Raw genomic sequence first — 26,021 nt, 5'->3', positions numbered from 1 at the left:
AAGTTTAAACTACAACTTAAAATGAAGAATTGAACCATTAGGTAAAAAAAATATAGCGGTATTACAAGACAATTTGAATGTTCTCTAATGGAAATTGTCCATTTCAAATTTGATAATACAGCTACTTAATAAAGCTTGTCTTCGAATTTGAAGATTAATGAGGAATGCAGTGTTTTCCGTGGCTACGCAGCCTTAGCTGCGACCTACAAAATTTTGCCACATCCAGCTATATAAACACCTTTGACAATAGGCAATATATAGGACAATAATAATTATAGATATAATTTTCTCATTCATAATTTAATATAGGAAATTTTTGACGCAGGTGTAAGGGAACAACACAATCGTATGAAGAAAAGTATGAAATAAAGTACAAATGTAACAGCAAATTATACAAAAATACTTCGAACACATAGAGAGGTTTCCGATAAACAAACATCTCTCAAACTGGAGGTTATCAAAAGAAAACAAGGTTACAAAAGACAGTTTGTGTGGAAACTCAAAATCGGCCCCCGAAGTGGTCCACCCAGGCAGGCTTCAATATTTTCAGAAAGAACATCCGAATAAAATTATATCAAAGACAAATGAGAGATAAGAATGGAGAAAGAAGGTTAACAGATCTTGTGTAGTGCCCCAACGGTCCCGCAGATCTAAAGGATAGGTGAAAGTGAATGTAAAGTTAGATGTGAGCCTGGCCTAACTAGTTCCCCCTTCAGACCTTGGGCAGATGATGTAAAGTTCATCTGTTTTTGTGGCCTACGGTTAACGAGGGTGTCATGTAGCCAGCACAACGACCAACCGCCTTTACTTTTCCCCAACTAATGTCAGGTACCCATTAGAGCTGAGTAGACTCAAAGGCGCCCAAATATTCCAAAGTTGAAACTCCCAGTCTTCACTAGAATTCAAACCCGGTACCCCCGGTTCGGAAGCCAAGCGCTTTACCACTCAATCTCTTAATCGAATCCTCAAAAAAAGAAAAAAAAATTCCGCTTAAAAAAAAAGTTCATGAAAATAAAGTTTACAAGATTACTATTCGTTTTAAATTAGGTCTAACTTTTAATGCATACTAATTAGCTTTTTCTCTTTAAAAAGCTGCTTGCATAACTGATTTTAAAAATTAGATTTTTCGCTTTCAGACAAATAAAAAAAAAAGGAGCCGTTGCATCAGAACTTTGAATGGTCTAAAATATTGTGATGTCGGATTTTCAATATCTTTTGTAGTTTACGAGATCTAAACGGGACAGACGGACAGACATTTCGCACAAAACTAATAGCGTCTTTTCCCCTTTCGGGGGCCGCTAAAAAACAAATAAATAATTCAAAAGCATGCACACATTTTTATTTAATTTTTTTTTTGTTCAATGTGGCAAAACAAATGTCTGTGGTGGTCAATACATCAGCAACATTATGTGCTTTTCTTTTACTCTGTTTATTTTCATTTTTGGTTTTACGTAATTTTTGAAATAGTTTATTTTAAAATTGGTGGGGGGGGGGGGGGCTGTTGACGGACAAGAGCAAAATGTTTTACTTCCCTTCAGCTACGTGTTTCCACTGTCTTCTTTCAAATACGGTATTCGAGCAGATCTAGAACACATTTTAAAATCTTCCCGATTATTCACTTTGTTCTCGTATAGATCTAGGACCTCGCTGTTCTAGATTAAATCTAGATTTATCAGTTTCGCTGTTGATTTTTTTTATATTTTTTGTTATTTTAATGATTTCGGTTTTAGATTTTGAGCTGCACTAATGAAGAAAATCTGGACTTCTGTGACACTGCCTGTCTTGGTCATAGGTCAACATACAAACTAGACTCAATTCAACATATTAGATCTACCTTAACCATAATAATAATAATAAAAAAGCAACAAAACCCAGAGCTAGGCTTGTTTGTTGATCTAGGGTCTGATAAATACGCAACTCTTTTTCTTAAGCAAAGCATTTTTTTTTTAAACGGAAAATTCAATTATGTGTGTTTGGGGTTTGCATCAATGATAGTAAATTGCTTGAAAACAAAAACGCCGTCCTGGCTATTTGTTCATATTTACTTTTTTTTTGTTTTTTTTTTTAAACCTTGTCAAAATGTCTCGCAATGCGAATGACAGCAATAATTATAGCCAAAGTTATAAGCTAGTTGTTGTTGGAGGAGGAGGTGTTGGAAAAAGTGCCTTAACTATACAATTTATCCAGGTATTGTTATGAAAAAGAAATTGAAGTTTTTTTTAAGAATATCATTGTTAGGCAATATCAAAACAACCGATTATCGATAATAGGCGTAGCTCCAATGAACCTATTGAAGAGATACTGAGTATAGTCTACTCAAGTCTGCTGACTTGTTATATCTATAGATCTAACCAGTCTTTATTTTAACCGGTTATAATAATACACAAAAGCAATCTAGATCTAATTCCAGAAATGACTAACTAATGCCTCTACTCAGACTACTGTAGTACTGATCAACTGATCTCATTCTCAGACTCTTGAGTCTTGAGTCTCTTGTCTCCTGAGTACCCAATCCCATAATTTAGTTTTTAGATCTAATTATTTAATCATTTACCACCAGTGACCACCATAATCATTTGATGATAATCCACTGTCACTACCACCAGCACTGGCAGTAGTGTGAAGCACCATTCAGTTTCAAGTCCATTGTAAACTTTAAGTCTGTGTCTTAAGAAGTCAAAATAAAGACTAATAATATTAATAATATTATAGTAAGTTCTAAAGATTCTATTTATTGATTGATTTTCTAGATCTAGACTCAACTAGAGTGAACTAGAGAGATATAATTAGATAATTAGACTAATTGACATTGATTATGATTGATGAATTGTTTATATTTTAAAATCTAGGCTGAAACTAATAACTAATACACTACTGAGTCACTACTCACTACACATATAGATTTGATAGATTCTAGTTCTAGGTCCGATGGTTAAATATAGACTTAAAGGACTTAGAGCTAGTTCTTAATCTTATATCTAGATTAAGTAGATCTAGCCAATCTAAGTGTGTCACTAGTGAGTTGGTTAAGAAGGAAACAAACAAATGTTAAAAGCCATGGGAGTCTCCCAGAGGCATAGCAACTATCATCCATGATACAAAAGGCCTAGATGACTAAAACTGGGGCACACACTAGCTATTAAAAAAGTAAAACAACCATGCAAGCACCTGTGGTTTGTCTTCCACATCCTAACATCTAATTTTTATCCAAAAGCCTAATGTGGAGGTAGAACTAATGATGTCAGCTTGAAATATATATTATTTTTACTTGGTCTAGCGGGGTTTTCTATGTTATATGTAGTGATGGGAACTAAACTAAATTTTTTTAGTTAAACTAAAACTAAGTTTGAACTAAAAAAAAAGTAATTAAACTTTTAGTTAATCACAAATTGAAAAAATTAGTTAAACTAAACTAAGAAACTTTAGTTAAACTTTTACTAACTATTTTGACCTTTTTTAAGGACGAAACAGCCAAACATGAAAAATATAAAGCACAACCAATCTCTTTAGCAAAATGTAATAAACATTTATTTGTGCAAATGAAAAAAGATTTAAATGTCTTTATGGGATAGATGTAGATCTTAATAGAATCACTAGAATTAGAATGATACTATTATAGAAAGAAATTAGAAGTAATTGTCCAAGTTCTAATATAAGTTACCTTTAGAAGTAATGATAAAGCTGCATGTTGACTCTCTAACTAACTCTAGATTCTAGAATATTCTGGATCTAATATCTTCTACAAACGAAATTATCAGAAACATAATCTGGATCTAGAATTAAATCTAGCTACTAGACCTATATCAAATAATTAATATTTTAATCTAAAAATAATCTAAGAAATACTAGTTACTACTACAGTACTACTACTACTACTACTAGATCTAAAATCTAGATAGAGTCTAGTGGATATCTTAGTAACTCTAGATCTGGAGATTTTAGATGATTATAATTATGATTATAACTAGATATGGGTATTTATGTCTGTATACTCTATAGTAGATAATATTAGATCTAGTCTAATAGATCTAGTTAGTAGATATAAGTATAATTATACTAGAAGTAGATGTAGATCTAGTCTAGAACTCTAGATTTAGTTAATTTAGAATTAGATAATCTAGTATAGTGACGACTATTATTAGTTAGTTAGATACAGTTAGTATTAGAGTCATTATAGATCTATCATCTATGCATCTTAGGTCTTAGTATAATAAGTAATCTAGATATAATATATCTAGATCCAATAATCTAATCTAGACTCTAATTCTAGAATAGTAGAATCTCTAAACTAATAGATCTAGTCTAATAAAGTAAAGTAATATAGATTTCAATTAATAGATCTATATTATTGACTTAATAATTTTAAATTTACATCTAGATCTAAGACTACTAAGAGTTAGACTCTACTTAAGACTAAGAGACTAAAATAATTAAATATAGACTATTATGACTATAGATCTAATAATAGTAATAGACTAATCTAGTAAAAATTTTTAAAATAAAAAGAGAAAGAGTCGACATTTCTTTTAAATCTATAGTAAAGCAAAATTCTTTGTTTGCAGCTATACAGGAACACACTGGTGTTTAAAAAAAAGGCAACAAAATGTAGATCAATAGAAGCAAGGAATTATCAGGATTTATCAAGCAGCGAAACTTGCTAGAAATATAATGAACACGTTTATTTTTCTCGCCTTTCAAATACATTGAATTGGCGGGAATAGCGACCATTATAGGGTAAAGGTCAAAAGGCTTTCTAGTGACCTGTGCACCCTCTAGTTTATTCTCCTCTCTATTATTCATTACATATATTCTCCAAATTACATAGATCTAAATATTTATTGGTATGTATGTTAAAAAAGTTTGTAAAATTTGTAATTAAACTTTTTAGTTTGTAACTAAAAAAAATTAATTAAACTAGGATTTTAACTAAACTTTTTCTTTTTAATTAAACTTTGGCCTTAACTAATTTTTTTTAGTTAAACTAAAAGTTAGCAACTTTTTAGTTAACTTTTGCCCATCACTAGTTATATGTATGTTTATTGTATTTTCTATACAGTCATTCACCCCTGCTGCAGTAAATCTTTTTATTTTTGAGTCTTAATTGAGTCAATGTTGTATCTTTCCTCAGTCATATTTTGTAACAGACTATGATCCCACAATAGAAGACTCTTACACTAAACAATGTGTTATAGATGATCATGTGGCCAGATTAGATAGTAAGTTACTTGCAATTTGAAGCTTATCTTTCCAAAAATAAATATATTTATACCGGTACATGTTTTTTTTTTAATGATTTGTGTATTTTAGAATGAAAGCCTAAACATCTCATCATTTTAATTTAAATGTTCAAAAATACTGAATTGTTGAAACTTTAGTTTAGTTGAGAAAGAATGAAATAATGATTAAAAGATTTTTTTCTTCTTATTTTAGTATTAGATACAGCAGGTCAGGAAGAATTCAGTGCAATGCGGGAGCAGTACATGCGTTCTGGAGAGGGCTTTCTTTTAGTATACTCTGTCATAGATAGAAGCAGGTAAGTTACATGGGTAATACGTTCTGTATTAAAACCAAGTGTCTCAAAGCTGAATTCTGTTGAAGGTTGGAATTTTAATTATGGATTCTAGGTCACTTCTGAGCTCATTTTGTTCATATCACTACTGGACACTAGTTGGGGAGAGTTTCAGGGGTTTGGTAGTTATGTTGACATCAAGACACTTTCCTTAAAAGTTTGCCCCAAATAGAGAAGAGATTTATATAAATATCTCCTATTCACAGAACACAAGGTCTTAATGGAAATTTTTCATATATTATATGTATGTGTCTAAGTTAGTGTTTACATGCCTTTTCACCATTTATGCCCAAGTATGTACATTTAAGTCTTAAGTATGTAAATATATGTCTCAATGTATGGACAGGTATATTCAAGTATGTATGTTGTCTGGCATGGATTTTAACGTACTTGATGCCAAGGAGTTTCTCAACCTCCTGACAGGCTAATGTAAATACAACAGTTGATATAATAAAAGTGTGTAATAACAAAGCTTTAAACATTCAATAACTGACTAACACAGACATAAGGAGCCACACACACACACACACACATAACTGTAAATGTATCTGTACTGAATTACTGCAGGCTACAGGCCACCCCCATTTTTAGAAAAATAATTCATAGAGAATTGGCATAGCCAGAGACCACCAATATCTCTTTGTAAATACTGCTAGGTTTCCTTAATGTTTAGGTTTACTAATAACATAATTGAATATAGTAAAAACAGTTTTGCAACAGTAGTATTTTCTTTAAAGATCATAATTATAATCTTTCATTTGAAGTTATTGCAAAACTTGATCTATATAAATAACGAACAAAAAAAAAAGGGACATTGGTTTTAAAATCAGAGTTGAAATGTCAGACTTTATCTTAATACTGCTTTTTTCATTCCTTCATCCAAACAGTTTTGAAGAAATCTTCAAGTTTCACAGGCAGATATTAAGAGTTAAAGACAGGGATGAATTTCCAATGCTGTTGGTAGCCAATAAATCAGATCTAGACACACAGAGAGTGGTATGTTCCTTCTTGAGATATTATAGCTTTTTGTTAGTTCTATTCATGATCCATTAATTGACCTTAATGTACAAACTCTGGAAGTATCAAGTTGCAAAGATAATTTTTTTTTCTCAAATAGATTCTGGGTATAACAAAAAAAAAAAAAGGAAATTATTTTGTGATATGGTTGTATGTCTTTTTCAGTTTCAACTTATTAAAGGAAGATTTACATTGGTACTAATGTTACAAACCATGTTTGGTTAACTTCATGGTAGGGCTAAATTCAGTCTTACCTCTACCTCTGCTCTAGGTCAGGTATTGAAACGTTGACCCTGGCTATCACAAGGGGGTGAGATCCTTGTCAACAGGTCAACATGATTGGGTGTAGGGGTATATAAGGCATGGTGACAGGAAATCAAGAGTTTTTGGGCTTGGAAGTTAGAGTGTAGGATATAATTTTCTTCGAGTAGAACAGTTTTTCCTATAGGAGATAAGTTGTTTGAGTTGTGTGGTGTACTTAACTATTTTTGTTTAAAATTGATCTGATGATCCACATGAATTATATTGTAAATATGTTCAGTAGTTCAATACATTTTTGATTAACTTTTTAAATGAGTTAAGTCTCCTTGGAAAGTGTGCTAGTGTTCCAATGATAGACTGAACTAGAGCAATGGGGTTGCTTGCCAGCAATCCACCCCTAGACGAATACCTTAAGACCCACCCAAAGCAATCCTTAAATATAGGATATATAAGGGTCCAAGAAACTTTATTGAAATTTAGCAAGTGGACTTAAGAAATTGAAAAATTTAGATGTGAGGTTAACTGATTCTCATGTTGTTGTTTTTTTTTTTTTCAGGTGACCACAGCAGATGGCCAGGAGTTAGCAAATAATTTAAAAATTCGTTACATGGAAGCAAGCGCAAAGCACAGACTTAATGTTGACCAGTCTTTTTATGAATTGGTCAGAATAGTCAGGTACCTGATCTGTTTTTGTTTTTTAAATAATATTTATCACGCTGACTATAACATTAAACATTCTTTTAAGCACATCTCTCTCTCTATGTTATGCTATAAAAAAAAAAAGAGGTTTTCTTTTGGAAATTATAAATTTAGAAAATATTTGTGGACAGGAAATGTTTTATAGGAATGATCCCACCACAATATTCCATTATCATCTACATTGTTTTCTTCTCTTATTCAACTCTTTCTATTCTATTCAGCGCTAAATTCTTTAATACTTTGGCATGACCTCTTAAGCGTCAATGCCATATTTTGGTGCATATACCCTTCACAAATTACAAAAAAGTAAAAGAAAATTATACAACCCGCACCTTTCTGTACCCTGCATGTGCAAAGCGTTACAAGTAGAAAACTACCTGTACATAAAGTTGTTGCTTGTCAGATGTCTGTCCCTCGAGATGCAATCATGCTCTTGTTGTTGTTTCAACTAGTGATACATTGAGTGTAACAGGTGTATGAAATACAAGCCTATGGTAGTATCTGTATTATGTTGTTTGAACAGAAAGTCATTGACCTAGTTATCTGATGATGATGGAGAAAGATTTGCTGCAGTAGCTGCGCTGGGCCCTATGATTGGCCTGATTGTGCATCAGCTGGTGCTGGGCCTTGTTATGCCAGCTGTTCATTTTCTGGGCAGTCAGTAGCACAGATATTTTTGTAGTTCATACTTTGTAGTGTATGGTGTGCAGCATGTAAGATTAAGATGTATTAGTTATAATCAGTACCCAGTAGAGTTTTTTTAAGCTTTAAAATGCCAAAGTGTTATTCATATACAGCCAATTTTAAGCTACAAGTTCATAAAGCTTTCCAGTGTACATTCACAACCACTCAGCAAACTATAGGAGGTATAAAGAACCATCAGTATGTCCATAGTTTCTGTTATGCTATGTTTATGAGTAAAATAAAATTTGTAAACCTTGCACCTTTGTATACCCAGCACAGCTGCCATTCTGCATTTCTAAAAATGTGTATATCCGCGGGTTATATGCATGAAAGTACGGTAAATCTTGCACATAAAAAAAATGAAATTTCCATAATATTTACTTACATTAATTGCATGATTAACCATAATACTTTATTTTCTTACTTTTGAAATATTTGCTTCTTATTTTCAGAACATTTCAAGAAGAAGAACGGCCAACTGTCAAACCAAACAATCGTAAACGCAAGAAATGTATTATCCTGTGATAAAATGTACTTCAATTGAAGACAATTTATTTTTTAAAGTTTATCTAATTTTCCAGAGTTGAGAAAATAATTGCTTAACCAAAACATTTTCATTTGTTAAATCCCTCGTCTACTAAACAGCTTCTTGTATTCTAAGACAGTCAGGTATTATCCTAACCTCTCAATTATTTTGACATGAAAGTCTTCTATAAAAATTCTAATGGCTTTTTTAACTTGATATATCAAAATTTGCTTTTATAATTACTATTTTTTGTTACAAGAACTATTTTTGATCAAGCTGAAAAAAAAAAGTTATCTTTATTCAAATATGTGGTGCAGAAATGTTTGTAAACAGGAGCAAATTAGTTCCTTTTTTACCTAAACAGTTTTTTTGTTATTAGCTTTTTCCAAATAATGGAAAAGTTGTGTAGATGTAACCACACATGTGACAGCACAACATTGTTTTAATTCACAAATAAAAGAAGTGGTTAGCTTGTAATCTTCTCTTTCAGTACTGCTTAAGCAGAGTTGGCATCACATAAACTAAGTAGCAAACTGCTTTATTTCCAGTATATACATTGTCCTTGAAAGACAGTTTATGATAATTGGTGTTGATTACTTCCCAGATGTTAATTATTGTTTATAATCGACTCCTTTTGCAATAATTTTTTTTTCTCTTTAATGCTTGGACCTGTGTGTTATTGTGTGGGACTGAATGAATGATTTTTTATTGTAATATTTGTGTGGGTTAACTATGAAGGCATACTTGCATAGCGTCGGCTTATTGCCACTTAATGTTATAATATTTGCTTAGTTTGTCTATGAGCTCATTTTTGATAAGTTTTTTATGTTAACTATCTGCAAATTATTCTAGTTGAGCTGATTTTACTGTATTTGAATTAGTTAACTCATTTTAAACTTTCTGTTTGCTTTTACTGAAGTTAAATATTTTATTGCTACAGATTGTCTTTGTGTAAAATGCTGATGTTTAAAATAGATTATAAGAAAAAAAAAGTTAAAAGATATTCATTGTAAAACAGTACCTAGCAATTAACAATTTTATATTATAGTTATAAATAGTTGTTTTTTTCCACCCAAGAATTCTATATTGTGTACATTTAGAATTGCACTCCAGTCAAAGCACAGGTTTTAAAGGTTTACTTCCAAAACTGTTCTTTGTTTTTTTTTTGTTTGTCAAAAACACAAATAGACTTTTAGAATAAAATCTGTTTTGTAACTTGATAAGATGTACATAGGTTGAGATGGTTTTGTCTGCCACAATTTTTCCTTAGTTTATTATATGCAAGATGTTAACTCTAACCACATGTATACTTTTTATCGTTGAAACATGTTTATCAGCAAAGAAATGTCTCCCATGATGTGTCTGAGAATCGTTGTCAAAACAAATGCATTTTGTTCTCTCAAATGATTCCTTGGTTATCAAAATGTAAAAACAAATGTTTATTATACTATTATAGCATTTTATAAGCATTTATATGTAAAATATGTTTTGACAAAATTGTAATTTATCTCTACATAAAATTTACTTTTTTATTCAAAAATGTTTTCAATTTTAATTATAAATGAAACCTTCTTGCTTTTTTTTTTTTTTGTAACTTATTGTTGTTTTTTTTTGCTTTTGTTTTTTTTTTTTTTAAGAAAAAAAAATTCTTTTATAACAGATGTGACCTAATACAACAAAACCGTGACCATGTATGTTTACCTTAGTTTGATAAGTAACAAGCAAAAAATCATTTTAAAAAATGTGAAATGAATTTTTTTCTTTTTAGTTTTGAGTTTTTGAATTGAATGGAACTTTCTTAAGTTTCATACCTAATGAAATTATTGAATTATAAACCATTCTCCTAATTATGATTTAATAAGTACTTACATTCAGGTAGACACATTGTTAACTGAAGTAATTATTTTGAAATCAAAACTATTTAAACCCCTTTGAATGATACTTATAGTTTGAAATCTATTGAGGAACACTGTGCTACCTTTTGTTCTATTGGGTCACAATATCTATATGCACCTTTTTTTCCATTCCGATTTTTTAAAAATTTGCATAATACTACAACACTCAAACACCCTACTGTTTAAACCACAGAATAATCCAACTCTTTGCAAGCTTATTTCAAAAGAAAGGATATGATTATTACTGACTTGCATATTATATTTGCAAGTCAACAATCACACTAGAATAAGTACTTCAGGAAGTACTAATTAAAATAAAAACATTATTTCCACTTGCATGGAATAAGATTTGAAATCAAAACATGGAGCTTCATTTTTTTTTCTTATTCTAGACGCCAGGCTTTTGCAATTTTCTCTTCGTTATGTTTATGCACTGTGTCACATCTATTCTGTGGTTGAAACATTGCCTAGGCAGATACAGACACACACATCAATGTTTTGTGATTGCTCATCGATAAATAGTTTATTTATTTAGCTCTGTTCTATGACCCCCACATTGATTTTGTTTAATATCAGAATGCTATCGCTGCATGTATTGATGTACAGTATGTGATATTGTGTTTTGTGGCAAACATGGACAGCACTATGAAGTTGTGTGTGTGTGTGCATGTTAACAGTTTTCACTCAATGTGTGCAAGTGCTAGTGAGTGCAATTTTCACATTTATTACACCTGATCCTGGCTTTCTTTCCCTCCTAACAAACTTCTTTTTAATTGGTTAATGGTAATTAACATGGTTGATATCATTATGAATAAATCTGATAGCTGTTTAAAATCTCTAGTTTTAACAATTTTTTTTTGTTACAACTAGATTTAGTAATTTTGACTAAATTCATTCAAATTAACATTGTTATAGTGCCCACCTTTGAGTTGACATTTTGTTGACTGGAACATTTTTTTTTTAACAATTTAACCTTGTAATAAAAGTAATTTTTGTATTACAAATGAATGATATATGAATTTAACTAATAAATGACCTTGAGGGCGTGGTGGCCAAGTGGTAAAGTGCTTGGCTTCCGAACTGAGGGATCCCTGGATTGAATGTTACTGAAGACTTGGCTTTTAAGGGTCCCCTTGAGTCCAACCAACTGTAATGGGTACCTTACATTGGTTGAGGAAAATAAAGTGGTTGGTCGTTGTGCTGGCCACATGACACCCTCATTGACCCATCTGCCAAGAAAACAGATGACCTTTACATCATCTGCTCTATTATATAAAAGGACATTGAAAGATTTGGTCCAATGTGTGAGTGGTTGAAACTTTTAAGTTCAAAGGAAACTTTTACATTTTCATTCTTAGTGGAGATTAGGTCATAATTTATTTCTCTTTATTATGTCAACTATTTGTTGCACTATTTTTCTGCATCATTAGTGGTTTTGAGCTTCAATGCACTGTAATACATCAACTGTCTATAAGATACCCACCCTTTCCACCCACCCTTTGTATGTGTGTACCAATTTGTGAGCACTATTGTAATTTTAGCTTGATAAGTTTTACAGTAGTTTTATAAATGTCCCCTGGCAGCCTTCTTACTGTAGTACTACTACTACAACTACTAGAAAGATGTCTTAATTTCTAGAACTGTAATGTCTTCGACAACAAAAGAATCTGGAATATTTTGCATGCATTCATAGAGCAGTTATGCTTTTGTTTTTGACGGAGATGTCTGTTGGGCTAAAGTAGTAGGTGTTAGTTACCAAAGCTTTACAGTATTGCTCTTGTTATTCTGATGTGTGTGTCCATAGTGCGAAATCGTTCCATTACTTATTTAATTCCAGGCTTGTTTGGTTTCCACCCACTTCATTTATTATTTATGCTCTAACATTTATATTCATGTTATTCACAGTTTCAAATTATTTATTTATTTATTGATTTCATTTCTGTGCATTGAAGAACATAATGTTTTAGCTTTAATTTTTTGTTTTCTATACAGTAATAATAGTATTGATAAAACAGTAACACAGGAATGACTTTTACATATTCAACTCTTGCATTGAAGCTGAGTTTGGCTTTAACTGTTATTTGACAATGTAGTGGATTCATGTATTCCTGTTCAAAATGTTAGATTGTGCTCAGTCACTATCGAGACAATAGCTGTGACTGAGTTGATGTCATCATCATTTCTGGAGATTTCTTTTTTTCTGTTCTTTTTTTCATGTTGTTTGGTTTGGTTTACAGTTGAGTTGAACTTGGTAGACTGGATCTAGGGAAACTTGGTTGTTAACAAATGTTTAGAACACATTTAAATTTGGGTGACTTTTTGACAATTTATTTGTCTATTTAAAAAAAAAAAATTACAGAGGACATTTCTGAATGATTTATTGACAGTGCAGATTTCTGAAGGAAATTCTATTGGTGTACAATCATAACAGTGAATTGTGTTTCTGTTTGCAATGTGGTGTTCTGGTTGTAAGATTCCTCCTCAAAACATCACCGGCAATACAATCTGTTCTGCACATAAGTATAAATCTAGTAAGTGCTTGCAGCTGTGTGTGTTCTGTTTACTCCTTACATTGACACTGGACTTCTTCATTCGCTGCGCACAATCTGCATTCATTTTTCAGCAACAGATTTTGCCACATTTTCTTCTTGTTTTCTTTAGTTAAGGGCATCTATTAGTCCCATGAGCTGTTTTGTTTGTATTTTTTCTTAAATATTGGTTTTATACCTCAGTTTCTAGGCATAACTTAATAACTACACTGGATAGTAAACCTCAATGTTAGCTCTAGCCCTTGCTTGGGTGCTGTATAATTTTGAAATTCTATCTTCATGTCTGCATTAGATGTATATGATACAAGGTCATGTATGATAAAAACAGGTTATCATTTTTTCATACCAGGACCACAGAATAATTTCTTGACTTCATTTTTTCTCTTTATTCTTTCTCTAGTCACCACATCTCTTTGTGTTCAGTCTCCAGTACATCACCTACGCATCATTTCATTCTACAGATTATCTTTCTGAGACGACCCAGTGTAAAAATTCCAATTCAAACTAGTAAATACTAATGGATCTGTCTGCATGAGATATGGCAAAATATATAGGTCACTGCTAGGTCTGCATAGTCAATACTGCATTAGTCTCCAATCTCAAGGTTAAAGTTTTTATTTTAATACTTTAATGACATAATTTTTAGTGCTGGTTTGTGACTAATGTACTGTGGGTTTGAAATCTAACTGCACTGCTATTAGCTTTCAAGAATTTTATAACATTGGGTAGTTGTTATTTGGTGTGATCATTTTTTTTTTCTCTAATTAATGACATGTTTATTTCACTGACTTTTTCATAGGCTTCTTTAAAGAGGTTTCTGAGGCAATTCTTTTCAAGGCAGTCTGTCAATATCATAATATTTATTGTTATCCACATAGACCTATTGGTACAGCACTTGAGAATTTATTAATTCGTTTCTTAAGAATTTTGTCATTTTGTATTGAGAGGTTGAAAGCGTAGATCATGTTCTGTTTTCTCAAAGTAATTTTAGATGGCTAGAATTAAATTCCAGTTCATTTGTTTGGCTGGTTTTAGGCACTGTGTGAAGAACAATTTCTTTTTTTTTTTTTTTTTGGAAACATTGAACTCTGTGTGTATATATATATATATTATACTTCAAGTGCTTTCTGTTTTATTTATATGCTTAACACACACACTCACACCTATGGTGTGTCCTTTTTGAAAACATGCAAGTTAATCATTTATTGACCAGGTTTAGTTTTCTTCTTAAAAGGTTGCACTGTTCAGAAGCTAATTTAAATTTACTTCATTCTCAATATGTATATTATAAACTACCTTCTTTGTACTATAGAGGGAAAATGAATGTTTAAAATGTTCTTGTAAATGAATTTGTGTAAATATAGTTTTTCAAAGCCAATCTTTAGTCCTATTTCATACTTGTGCTAATAGAAAACCCCTTACATTCTCTGTCATTTAATACTTTTATTACAGCATAGTAAAACAAAAATGTTTGTTTGTAAGTTATCTTACTTTTTGTTGGCTGTACTAATATTTGAATGTTATATTAGTGTGTGTGTGGGATATTGAATATTCAAATGCTGATTTTACCTTTTTAGCTTATGTATAAAAACATGGATTTTTAATTATACTTCTTTGTAAAGATGCTGTGAATGAATTTTATTTTCAAAAATATTTGGAGTCCTTTAAAAAATGTAACAAACTCTTTTGCATTAAATTATTTTGAATATCAACCAGTTGTTTTTTTTTAATGTAAGAACAGAAATGTCTGAATTGATTTTGTAAGGAGTCTTGTCATCTGGGAGAAGTGAATTCTTTAGCTGATTCATTTTCTTCTCTAAACAAATAAAATATAAAAGTGATTACTAAAATGTGTATGAAAATTTTTATTTTTTTTTTCCTCTTTAAAAACACTACATAAGCCCTCATTGAACCACTACAAACTGATCATTGTGACATCAGACCACTAAAAACTGATCATTGTGACATCAGACCACTACGGACTGATCATTGTGACATTCAACTACTACAAACTGATCATTGTGACATCAGACCACTACGGACTGATCATTGTAACATCAGACCACTACGGACTGATCATTGTGACATCAGACCACTACGGACTGATCATTGTGACATCAGACCACTACGGGCTGATCATTGTGACATCAGACCACTACGGACTGATCATTGTGACATCAGACCACTACGGACTGTTCATTGTGACATCAGACCACTACGGACTGATCATTGTGACATCAGACCACTACGGACTGATCATTGTGACATCAGACCACTACGGACTGATCATTGTGACATCAGACCACTACGGACTGATCATTGTGACATCAGACCACTAAAAACTGATCATTGTGACATCAGACCACTACGGACTGATCATTGTGACATCAGACCACTACGGACTGATCATTGTGACATCAGACCACTACGGACTGATCATTGTGACATCAGACCACTACGGACTGTTCATTGTGACATCAGACCACTACGGACTGATCATTGTGACATCAGACCACTACGGACTGATCATTGTGACATCAGACCACTACGGACTGATCATTGTGACATTCAATCACTATAAACTGATCATTGTGACATTCAATCACTATAAACTGATCATTGTGACATCAGACCACTACGGACTGATCATTGTGACATTCAATCACTATAAACTGATCATTGTGACATCAGACCACTACAGACTGATCATTGTGACATCAGACCACTACAGACTGATCATTGTGACATCAGACCACTACGTACTGATCATTGTGACATCAGACCACTACGGACTGATCATTGTGACATCAGACCACTACGGACTGATCATTGTGACATCAGACCACTACAGACTGATCATTGTGACATTCAATCACTATAAACTGATCATTGTGACATTCAACCACTACAAAATGATCATTGAGACATTCAACCACTACAAAATGATCATTGAGACATTCAACCACTACAAAATGATCATTGAGACATTCAGTCACTATAAACTGATCATTGTGACATTCAATCACTATAAACTGATCATTGAGACATTCAACCACTACAAAATGATCATTGAGACATTCAACCACTACAAAATGATCATTGAGACATTCAACCACTACAAAATGATCATTGAGACATTCAACCACTACAAAATGATCATTGAGACATTCAACCACTACAAACTGATCATTGTGACATTTAATCACTACAAACTGATCGTTCTAACATCAGACCATTGCATACTGATCATTGTGATATCAAAACACTACAAACAGATCATTGTGACATTCAATCACTACAAACTGATCATCGTTACATCAAATCACTACGAAAAAAATGATACGAATGCCTATACGCAGTGGCGTCACTAGGGTCGGTGTCACTCCACCCCCAAATTTTCTTGAAAAAAAAATTCCACTAAAATATTTTTTTATATGGATTCATATATACCTCCTGTGAGCACAATCTCAATTTCCTATAAGAAGATGGCTTTGGAATCTAATCCTCGCTTTGAAAATCCGACCGCACACGTGGCATAGGAAGATTGGGTCTATTGCAGAGATGCCCGATTTGATTCTCTCTTCCTTTTTTTTTGTAATTTGCGTTCTTTTCTCTGGTATCCTTGTCGTGTATCTCAAAACACGGCATTCACGTGACGAGTTTGCATTTCCCAGTCATTGATGTCACATTCTTCGAGAGAGCTCTTGACAGTTTTATAACGCTTATGCTGACCTCCTTGATTGTGCTTTCTAACACACAGCTCCCTTTTAAAAAAATCGTTTAGGAAGGTGATTTTCAGGCATACTGAATACGGATTACAGACATGCAATCCAGCCCAACGTAGTTGGAACCTTCTAGCTGTGGCGTGGATACCGTTCATCTGTGACGGCTCTAATATCTCGAAATCTGGTATGTGGCCAAATCATTTCACTTGGTGACTCTTTCAATAGACAACGGAGGTGGTAGAAGAAGGTAATCTCTTTTATATGGCGTGAATAGAAGGTCCAGGAAGCATAGAAAAGTGAAGGAAGGACTACAGCACTGTACATATGTATTTTGTAAAGGTGCTGAGTCCTTTCCGTGACCATATGTGTTCTTGAAGTCTACCAAAGGCGGCATTGGTACGAGCAACACGGAAGTTGACCTAATTATCGAAGCAGGACGTTTTGGCGCCGCCGTTTTGGCCCCGCCGTTTTGGCGCGAAGGTCATTTTGACGACGGGACGTTTTGGCGCGAAATACGTTATGTACGTTTATTGTATTATTTCTTTTAAAAGAATTATTCATATCTATGTTTTGCTTGAGTGTTTGTGTTTAGACATATTTTTCACGTACTAAATGTAAATGTGTGTTTGTTTTTCACATCATTTCATCTTTAATAAACATTTTGGCTTGTGTATGTGTGTTTATTAAGAGGCACACTTTTATTTTCAAAAAAGTTTTTTAAGATATTACTTTAAAATTAAAAACAAAATGAAACGACAATAGACTAAAAATTGATGCATTTATTTGTTTACATTAACATTGGTTTATTTAATGACTGTATGGTATCCCAAACACTTGCTAATAATAAGTAAAAATATAATACATGTACCATGTTTCTCAAAATACTAAATTAAGTATACATAGACACCATGGTTATTTGCCTAAGTCGCTGGAATTCAAGGGTTCATTAAAAAAAGCTACGTGCTTATTAAATTATCGTCAAATGATATCTCGCGCCAAAACGTCCCGTCGCCAAAACGGCGGGGCCAAAACGGCGGCGCCAAAACGTCACGTACCGCCTAATTATCTAGGTTGGCATTTGCTGATATGGTATTTCCCAAGTAGACAGACTCTTTTTTTTTTTTAACAGTAGCTGGTTTCTGTCCATCTATGAGAATGTCTGGTTCTGTTTTGTTGGGATGAGGCTGGTGCAGAACTTTTTTTTTTTTCCTTTCAAAAGTTTTGCAAGCCTTAGCGAAGATGGACAGGCTCTTTTGAAGAGGCATTTAGGGTGCAGTCATTTGCCAATATCAGGTCTCTAGTGCAGTCTTATTTGACTTTGGTCTCCACTTTTAGTCTCTGTGTGTGGAATAGACTTGCGTCAGTGCTTGTCTACTTCAACGTAGTTGTCACAAAAGGCATCATTTGGCATGACAGGGACATAATTATTTACTTTCATTGATTGTTACACAACTGTAAAATATATATTACAAGGTTACAAAAGACAGTTTATGTGGAAACACAAACTCAAAATCGGCCCCCGAAGTGGTCCACCCAGGCAGGCTTCAATATTTTCAGAAAGAACATCCGAATGAAATTATATCAAAGACAAATGAGAGATAAGAATGGAGAAAGAAGGTTAACAGATCTTGTGTAGTGCCCCAACGGTCCAGCAGATCAAAGGATAGGTGAAAGTGAATGTAAAGTTAGATGTGAACCTGGCCTAACTAGTTCCCCTGTCAGACCTTGTGGTCTATAGGGCAGATGATGTAAAGTTCATCTGTTTTTGTGGCCTACGGTTAACGAGGGTGTCGTGTAGCCAGCACAACGACCAACCACCTTTACTTTTCCCCAACTAATGTCAGGTACCAATTAGAGCTGAGTGGACTCAGAGGCGCCCAAAGATTCCAAAAGTTAAAAATCCCAGTCTTCACCAGGATTCGAACCCGGGACCCCACCGCGCCTCCCCTGGCCTAACTGATGTCTTATAATTGATCTAATTTTTTGAAAAGGCTCAATCTAATAAAAAATTCCAGCAATAAAAAAAAAGGTTTAGAATGGTTTATAAGATTACTATTCGTTTTAAATTTTGTCTAACTTATAATGCATACTAATTAGCTTTTTCTCTTTCAAAAAAAATACTTGCATAACTGATTTTAAAAATTAGATTTTTCGCTTTCAGGAAAAAAAAAGTAGCCGTTGCATCAGAACTTTGAATGGTCTAAAATATTGTGATGTCCAATTTTCAATATATTTTCTAGTTTACGAGATCTAAACGGGACGGACGGACAGACATTTCACACAAACTAATAGCGTCTTTTCCCCTTTCGGGGGCCGCTAAAAAAAAGTAAAGTTCGCCTTTCAGACCTTGTAATCTATAGGGCAGATGATGTAAAGTTCATCTGATTCTGTGGCCTACAGTTAACAAGGGTGTCAGTCATGTGGCCAGCACAACGACCAACCGCCTTTACTTTTCCCCAACTAACATCAGGTACCCATGAGAGCTGGATGGACTCAGAGGCGCCCAAAGATCCTGAAATTAAAAATCCCAGGATTCGAACCCCGGTAAAATATGTGTTGGTTTTATTTTAAAATGTATAGATATAACATTAGCGTAAGAAATTTAAATTAGAAACAGATCTAACATCAACTTAGTTTTCAAGTTAAAAGTAAGGTCAAATAATTCTTTGAAAATCTATTATTTAGAACACACTCATTTATAAACTCGACTTTGGCTGTGGGGTCCGATTTCCATAGAAAGTACAAACTACAGCAGAGACATAGAAAGTACAAACTACAGCAGAGACATAGAAAGTACAAGTCTACAGCAGAGACATAGAAAGTACAAACTACAGCAGAGACATAGAAAGTACAAGTCTACAGCAGAGACATAGAAAGTACAAGTCTACAGCAGAGACATAGAAAGTACAAACTACAGCAGAGACATAGAAAGTACAAGTCTACAGCAGAGACATAGAAAGTACAAGTCTACAACAGAGACATAGAAAGTACAAGTCTACAGCAGAGACATAGAAAGTACAAACTACAGCAGAGACATAGAAAGTACAAACTACAACAGAGACATAGAAAGTGCAAGTCTACAGCAGAGACATAGAAAGTACAAGTCTACAGCAGAGACATAGAAAGTACAAACTACAACAGAGACATAGAAAGTACAAACTACAGCAGAGACATAGAAAGTACAAACTACAGCAGAGACATAGAAAGTACAAACTACAGCAGAGACATAGAAAGTACAAGTCTACAACAGAGACATAGAAAGTACAAGTCTACAGCAGAGACATAGAAAGTACAAGTCTACAACAGAGACATAGAAAGTACAAACTAATGCAGAGACATAGAAAGTACAAACTACAGCAGAGACATAGAAAGTACAAACTACAGCAGAGACATAGAAAGTACAAGTCTACAACAGAGACATAGAAAGTACAAGTCTACAGCAGAGACATAGAAAGTACAAACTACAGCAGAGACATAGAAAGTACAAACTACAGCAGAGACATAAAAAGTACAAGTCTACAGCAGAGACATAGAAAGTACAAGTCTACAACAGAGACATAGAAAGTACAAACTACAGCAGAGACATAAAAAGTACAAGTCTACAGCAGAGACATAGAAAGTACAAGTCTACAGTAGAGACATAGAAAGTGCAAACTACAGCAGAGACATAGAAAGTACAAGTCTACAGCAGAGACATAGAAAGTACAAACTACAACAGAGACATAGAAAGTACAAACTACAGCAGAGACATAGAAAGTACAAGTCTACAGCAGAGACATAGAAAGTACAAACTACAACAGAGACATAGAAAGTACAAACTACAGCAGAGACATAGAAAGTACAAGTCTACAACAGAGACATAGAAAGTACAAACTACAACAGAGACATAGAAAGTACAAACTACAGCAGAGACATAGAAAGTACAAGTCTACAACAGAGACATAGAAAGTACAAGTCTACAACAGAGACATAGAAAGTATAAACTACACCAGAGACATAGAAAGTACAAACTACAGCAGAGACATAGAAAGTACAAGTCTACAACAGAGACATAGAAAGTACAAACTACAACAGAGACATAGAAAGTACAAACTACAACAGAGACATAGAAAGTACAAACTACAGCAGAGACATAGAAAGTACAAGTCTACAGCAGAGACATAGAAAGTACAAAATACAGCAGAGACATAGAAAGTACAAACTACAGCAGAGACATAGAAAGTACAAACTACAGCAGAGACATAGAAAGTACAAACTACAGCAGAGACATAGAAAGTACAAACTACAGCAGAGACATAGAAAGTACAAACTACAGCAGAGACATAGAAAGTACAAGTCTACAACAGAGACATAGAAAGTACAAACTACAGCAGAGACTTAGAAAGTACAAACTACAGCAGAGACTTAGAAAGTACAAGTCTACAGCAGAGACATAGAAAGTACAAACTACAGCAGAGACATAGAAAGTACAAGTCTACAGCAGAGACATAGAAAGTACAAACTACAACAGAGACATAGAAAGTACAAACTACAGCAGAGACATAGAAAGTACAAGTCTACAACAGAGACATAGAAAGTACAAGTCTACAACAGAGACATAGAAAGTATAAACTACACCAGAGACATAGAAAGTACAAACTACAGCAGAGACATAGAAAGTACAAGTCTACAACAGAGACATAGAAAGTACAAACTACAACAGAGACATAGAAAGTACAAACTACAACAGAGACATAGAAAGTACAAACTACAGCAGAGACATAGAAAGTACAAGTCTACAGCAGAGACATAGAAAGTACAAAATACAGCAGAGACATAGAAAGTACAAACTACAGCAGAGACATAGAAAGTACAAACTACAGCAGAGACATAGAAAGTACAAACTACAGCAGAGACATAGAAAGTACAAACTACAGCAGAGACATAGAAAGTACAAGTCTACAACAGAGACATAGAAAGTACAAACTACAGCAGAGACTTAGAAAGTACAAACTACAGCAGAGACTTAGAAAGTACAAGTCTACAGCAGAGACATAGAAAGTACAAACTACAGCAGAGACATAGAAAGTACAAGTCTACAGCAGAGACATAGAAAGTACAAACTACAACAGAGACATAGAAAGTACAAACTACAGCAGAGACATAGAAAGTACAAGTCTACAACAGAGACATAGAAAGTACAAACTACAACAGAGACATAGAAAGTACAAACTACAGCAGAGACATAGAAAGTACAAGTCTACAACAGAGACATAGAAAGTACAAGTCTACAACAGAGACATAGAAAGTATAAACTACACCAGAGACATAGAAAGTACAAACTACAGCAGAGACATAGAAAGTACAAGTCTACAACAGAGACATAGAAAGTACAAACTACAACAGAGACATAGAAAGTACAAACTACAACAGAGACATAGAAAGTACAAACTACAGCAGAGACATAGAAAGTACAAGTCTACAGCAGAGACATAGAAGGTACAAAATACAACAGAGACATAGAAAGTACAAACTACAGCAGAGACATAGAAAGTACAAACTACAGCAGAGACATAGAAAGTACAAACTACAGCAGAGACATAGAAAGTACAAACTACAGCAGAGACATAGAAAGTACAAGTCTACAACAGAGACATAGAAAGTACAAACTACAGCAGAGACTTAGAAAGTACAAACTACAGCAGAGACTTAGAAAGTACAAGTCTACAGCAGAGACATAGAAAGTACAAACTACAGCAGAAACATAGAAAGTACAAACTACAGCAGAGACATAAAAAGTACAAGTCTACAGCAGAGACATAGAAAGTACAAGTCTACAACAGAGACATAGAAAGTACAAACTACAGCAGAGACATAGAAAGTACAAACTACAACAGAGACATAGAAAGTACAAACTACAGCAGAGACATAGAAAGTACAAACTACAGCAGAGACATAGAAAGTACAAGTCTACAACAGAGACATAGAAAGTACAAGTCTACAACAGAGACATAGAAAGTACAAGTCTACAACAGAGACATAGAAAGTATAAACTACACCAGAGACATAGAAAGTACAAACTACAGCAGAGACATAGAAAGTACAAGTCTACAACAGAGACATAGAAAGTACAAACTACAACAGAGACATAGAAAGTACAAACTACAACAGAGACATAGAAAGTACAAACTACAGCAGAGACATAGAAAGTACAAGTCTACAGCAGAGACATAGAAGGTACAAAATACAACAGAGACATAGAAAGTACAAACTACAGCAGAGACATAGAAAGTACAAACTACAGCAGAGACATAGAAAGTACAAACTACAGCAGAGACATAGAAAGTACAAACTACAGCAGAGACATAGAAAGTACAAGTCTACAACAGAGACATAGAAAGTACAAACTACAGCAGAGACTTAGAAAGTACAAACTACAGCAGAGACTTAGAAAGTACAAGTCTACAGCAGAGACATAGAAAGTACAAACTACAGCAGAAACATAGAAAGTACAAACTACAGCAGAGACATAAAAAGTACAAGTCTACAGCAGAGACATAGAAAGTACAAGTCTACAACAGAGACATAGAAAGTACAAACTACAGCAGAGACATAGAAAGTACAAACTACAACAGAGACATAGAAAGTACAAACTACAGCAGAGACATAGAAAGTACAAACTACAGCAGAGACATAGAAAGTACAAGTCTACAACAGAGACATAGAAAGTACAAACTACAACAGAGACATAGAAAGTACAAACTACAACAGAGACATAGAAAGTACAAACTACAGCAGAGACATAGAAAGTACAAACTACAGCAGAGACATAAAAAGTACAAGTCTACAGCAGAGACATAGAAAGTACAAGTCTACAACAGAGACATAGAAAGTACAAACTACAGCAGAGACATAAAAAGTACAAGTCTACAGCAGAGACATAGAAAGTACAAGTCTACAACAGAGACATAGAAAGTACAAACTACAGCAGAGACATAGAAAGTACAAGTCTACAGCAGAGACATAGAAAGTACAAACTACAACAGAGACATAGAAAGTACAAACTACAACAGAGACATAGAAAGTACAAACTACAGCAGAGACATAGAAAGTACAAACTACAGCAGAGACATAAAAAGTACAAGTCTACAGCAGAGACATAGAAAGTACAAGTCTACAACAGAGACATAGAAAGTACAAACTACAGCAGAGACATAAAAAGTACAAGTCTACAGCAGAGACATAGAAAGTACAAGTCTACAGTAGAGACATAGAAAGTGCAAACTACAGCAGAGACATAGAAAGTACAAGTCTACAGCAGAGACATAGAAAGTACAAACTACAGCAGAGACATAGAAAGTACAAGTCTACAGCAGAGACATAGAAAGTACAAGTCTACAACAGAGACATAGAAAGTACAAGTCTACAGTAGAGACATAGAAAGTACAAACTACAGCAGAGACATAGAAAGTACAAACTACAGCAGAGACAAAGAAAGTACAAGTCTACAACAGAGACATAGAAAGTACAAACTACAGCAGAGACATAGAAAGTACAAACTACAGCAGAGACATAGAAAGTACAAACTACAGCAGAGACATAGAAAGTACAAACTACAGCAGAGACATAGAAAGTACAAACTACAGCAGAGACATAGAAAGTACAAGTCTACAACAGAGACATAGAAAGTACAAACTACAGCAGAGACATAGAAAGTACAAACTACAGCAGAGACATAGAAAGTACAAACTACAGCAGAGACATAGAAAGTACAAACTACAGCAGAGACATAGAAAGTACAAGTCTACAACAGAGACATAGAAAGTACAAACTACAACAGAGACATAGAAAGTACAAACTACAACAGAGACATAGAAAGTACAAACTACAGCAGAGACATAGAAAGTACAAGTCTACAGCAGAGACATAGAAAGTACAAGTCTACAGCAGAGACATAGAAAGTACAAGTCTACAGCAGAGACATAGAAAGTACAAACTACAGCAGAGACATAGAAAGTACAAGTCTACAGCAGAGACATAGAAAGTACAAGTCTACAGCAGAGACATAGAAAGTACAAACTACAGCAGAGACATAAAAAGTACAAGTCTACAGCAGAGACATAGAAAGTACAAACTACAGCAGAGACATAGAAAGTACAAACTACAGCAGAGACATAGAAAGTACAAACTACAGCAGAGACATAGAAAGTACAAACTACAGCAGAGACTTAGAAAGTACAAGTCTACAGCAGAGACATAGAAAGTACAAACTACAGCAGAGACATAGAAAGTACAAACTACAGCAGAGACATAAAAAGTACAAGTCTACAGCAGAGACATAGAAAGTACAAGTCTACAACAGAGACATAGAAAGTACAAACTACAGCAGAGACATAGAAAGTACAAACTACAGCAGAGACATAGAAAGTACAAGTCTACAGCAGAGACATAGAAAGTACAAGTCTACAACAGAGACATAGAAAGTACAAACTACAGCAGAGACATAGAAAGTACAAACTACAGCAGAGACTTAGAAAGTACAAGTCTACAGCAGAGACATAGAAAGTACAAGTCTACAGCAGAGACATAGAAAGTACACGTCTACAGCAGAGACATAGAAAGTACAAACTACAACAGAGACATAGAAAGTACAAACTACAGCAGAGACATAGAAAGTACAAGTCTACAACAGAGACATAGAAAGTACAAACTACAGCAGAGACATAGAAAGTACAAACTACAGCAGAGACTTAGAAAGTACAAGTCTACAGCAGAGACATAGAAAGTACAAGTCTACAGCAGAGACATAGAAAGTACACGTCTACAGCAGAGACATAGAAAGTACAAACTACAACAGAGACATAGAAAGTACAAACTACAGCAGAGATTTAGAAAGTACAAGTCTACAGCAGAGACATAGAAAGTACAAGTCTACAGCAGAGACATAGAAAGTACAAACTACAGCAGAGACATAGAAAGTACAAGTCTACAGCAGAGACATAGAAAGTACACGTCTACAGCAGAGACATAGAAAGTACAAACTACAACAGAGACATAGAAAGTACAAACTACAGCAGAGATTTAGAAAGTACAAGTCTACAGCAGAGACATAGAAAG

At 33.9% G+C, this 26,021-nt stretch overlaps 1 protein-coding gene across 1 annotated transcript; it reads left to right on the top strand.

The window, feature by feature from the left end:
• The first annotated feature begins 1,969 nt into the window (after nucleotides 1-1,969).
• On the top strand, nucleotides 1,970-14,912 carry LOC106057512 (ras-related protein R-Ras2-like). Its single transcript, XM_013214734.2, has 6 exons — nucleotides 1,970-2,187; nucleotides 5,129-5,216; nucleotides 5,431-5,533; nucleotides 6,457-6,565; nucleotides 7,404-7,522; nucleotides 8,683-14,912. Exons 1-6 carry the CDS (start codon nucleotides 2,080-2,082, stop codon nucleotides 8,753-8,755), a joined length of 600 nt encoding a protein of 199 aa, XP_013070188.1. The 5' UTR covers nucleotides 1,970-2,079; the 3' UTR covers nucleotides 8,756-14,912.
• Nucleotides 14,913-26,021: the final 11,109 nt, after the last annotated feature.

The sequence above is a fragment of the Biomphalaria glabrata genome, chromosome 6 (genome assembly GCF_947242115.1).
Source record: "Biomphalaria glabrata chromosome 6, xgBioGlab47.1, whole genome shotgun sequence".
Lineage (NCBI taxonomy): Eukaryota > Metazoa > Mollusca > Gastropoda > Planorbidae > Biomphalaria > Biomphalaria glabrata.
Note: the sequence above shows the minus strand (reverse complement) of the source record. Positions and strands in the feature narration are given on the sequence as shown.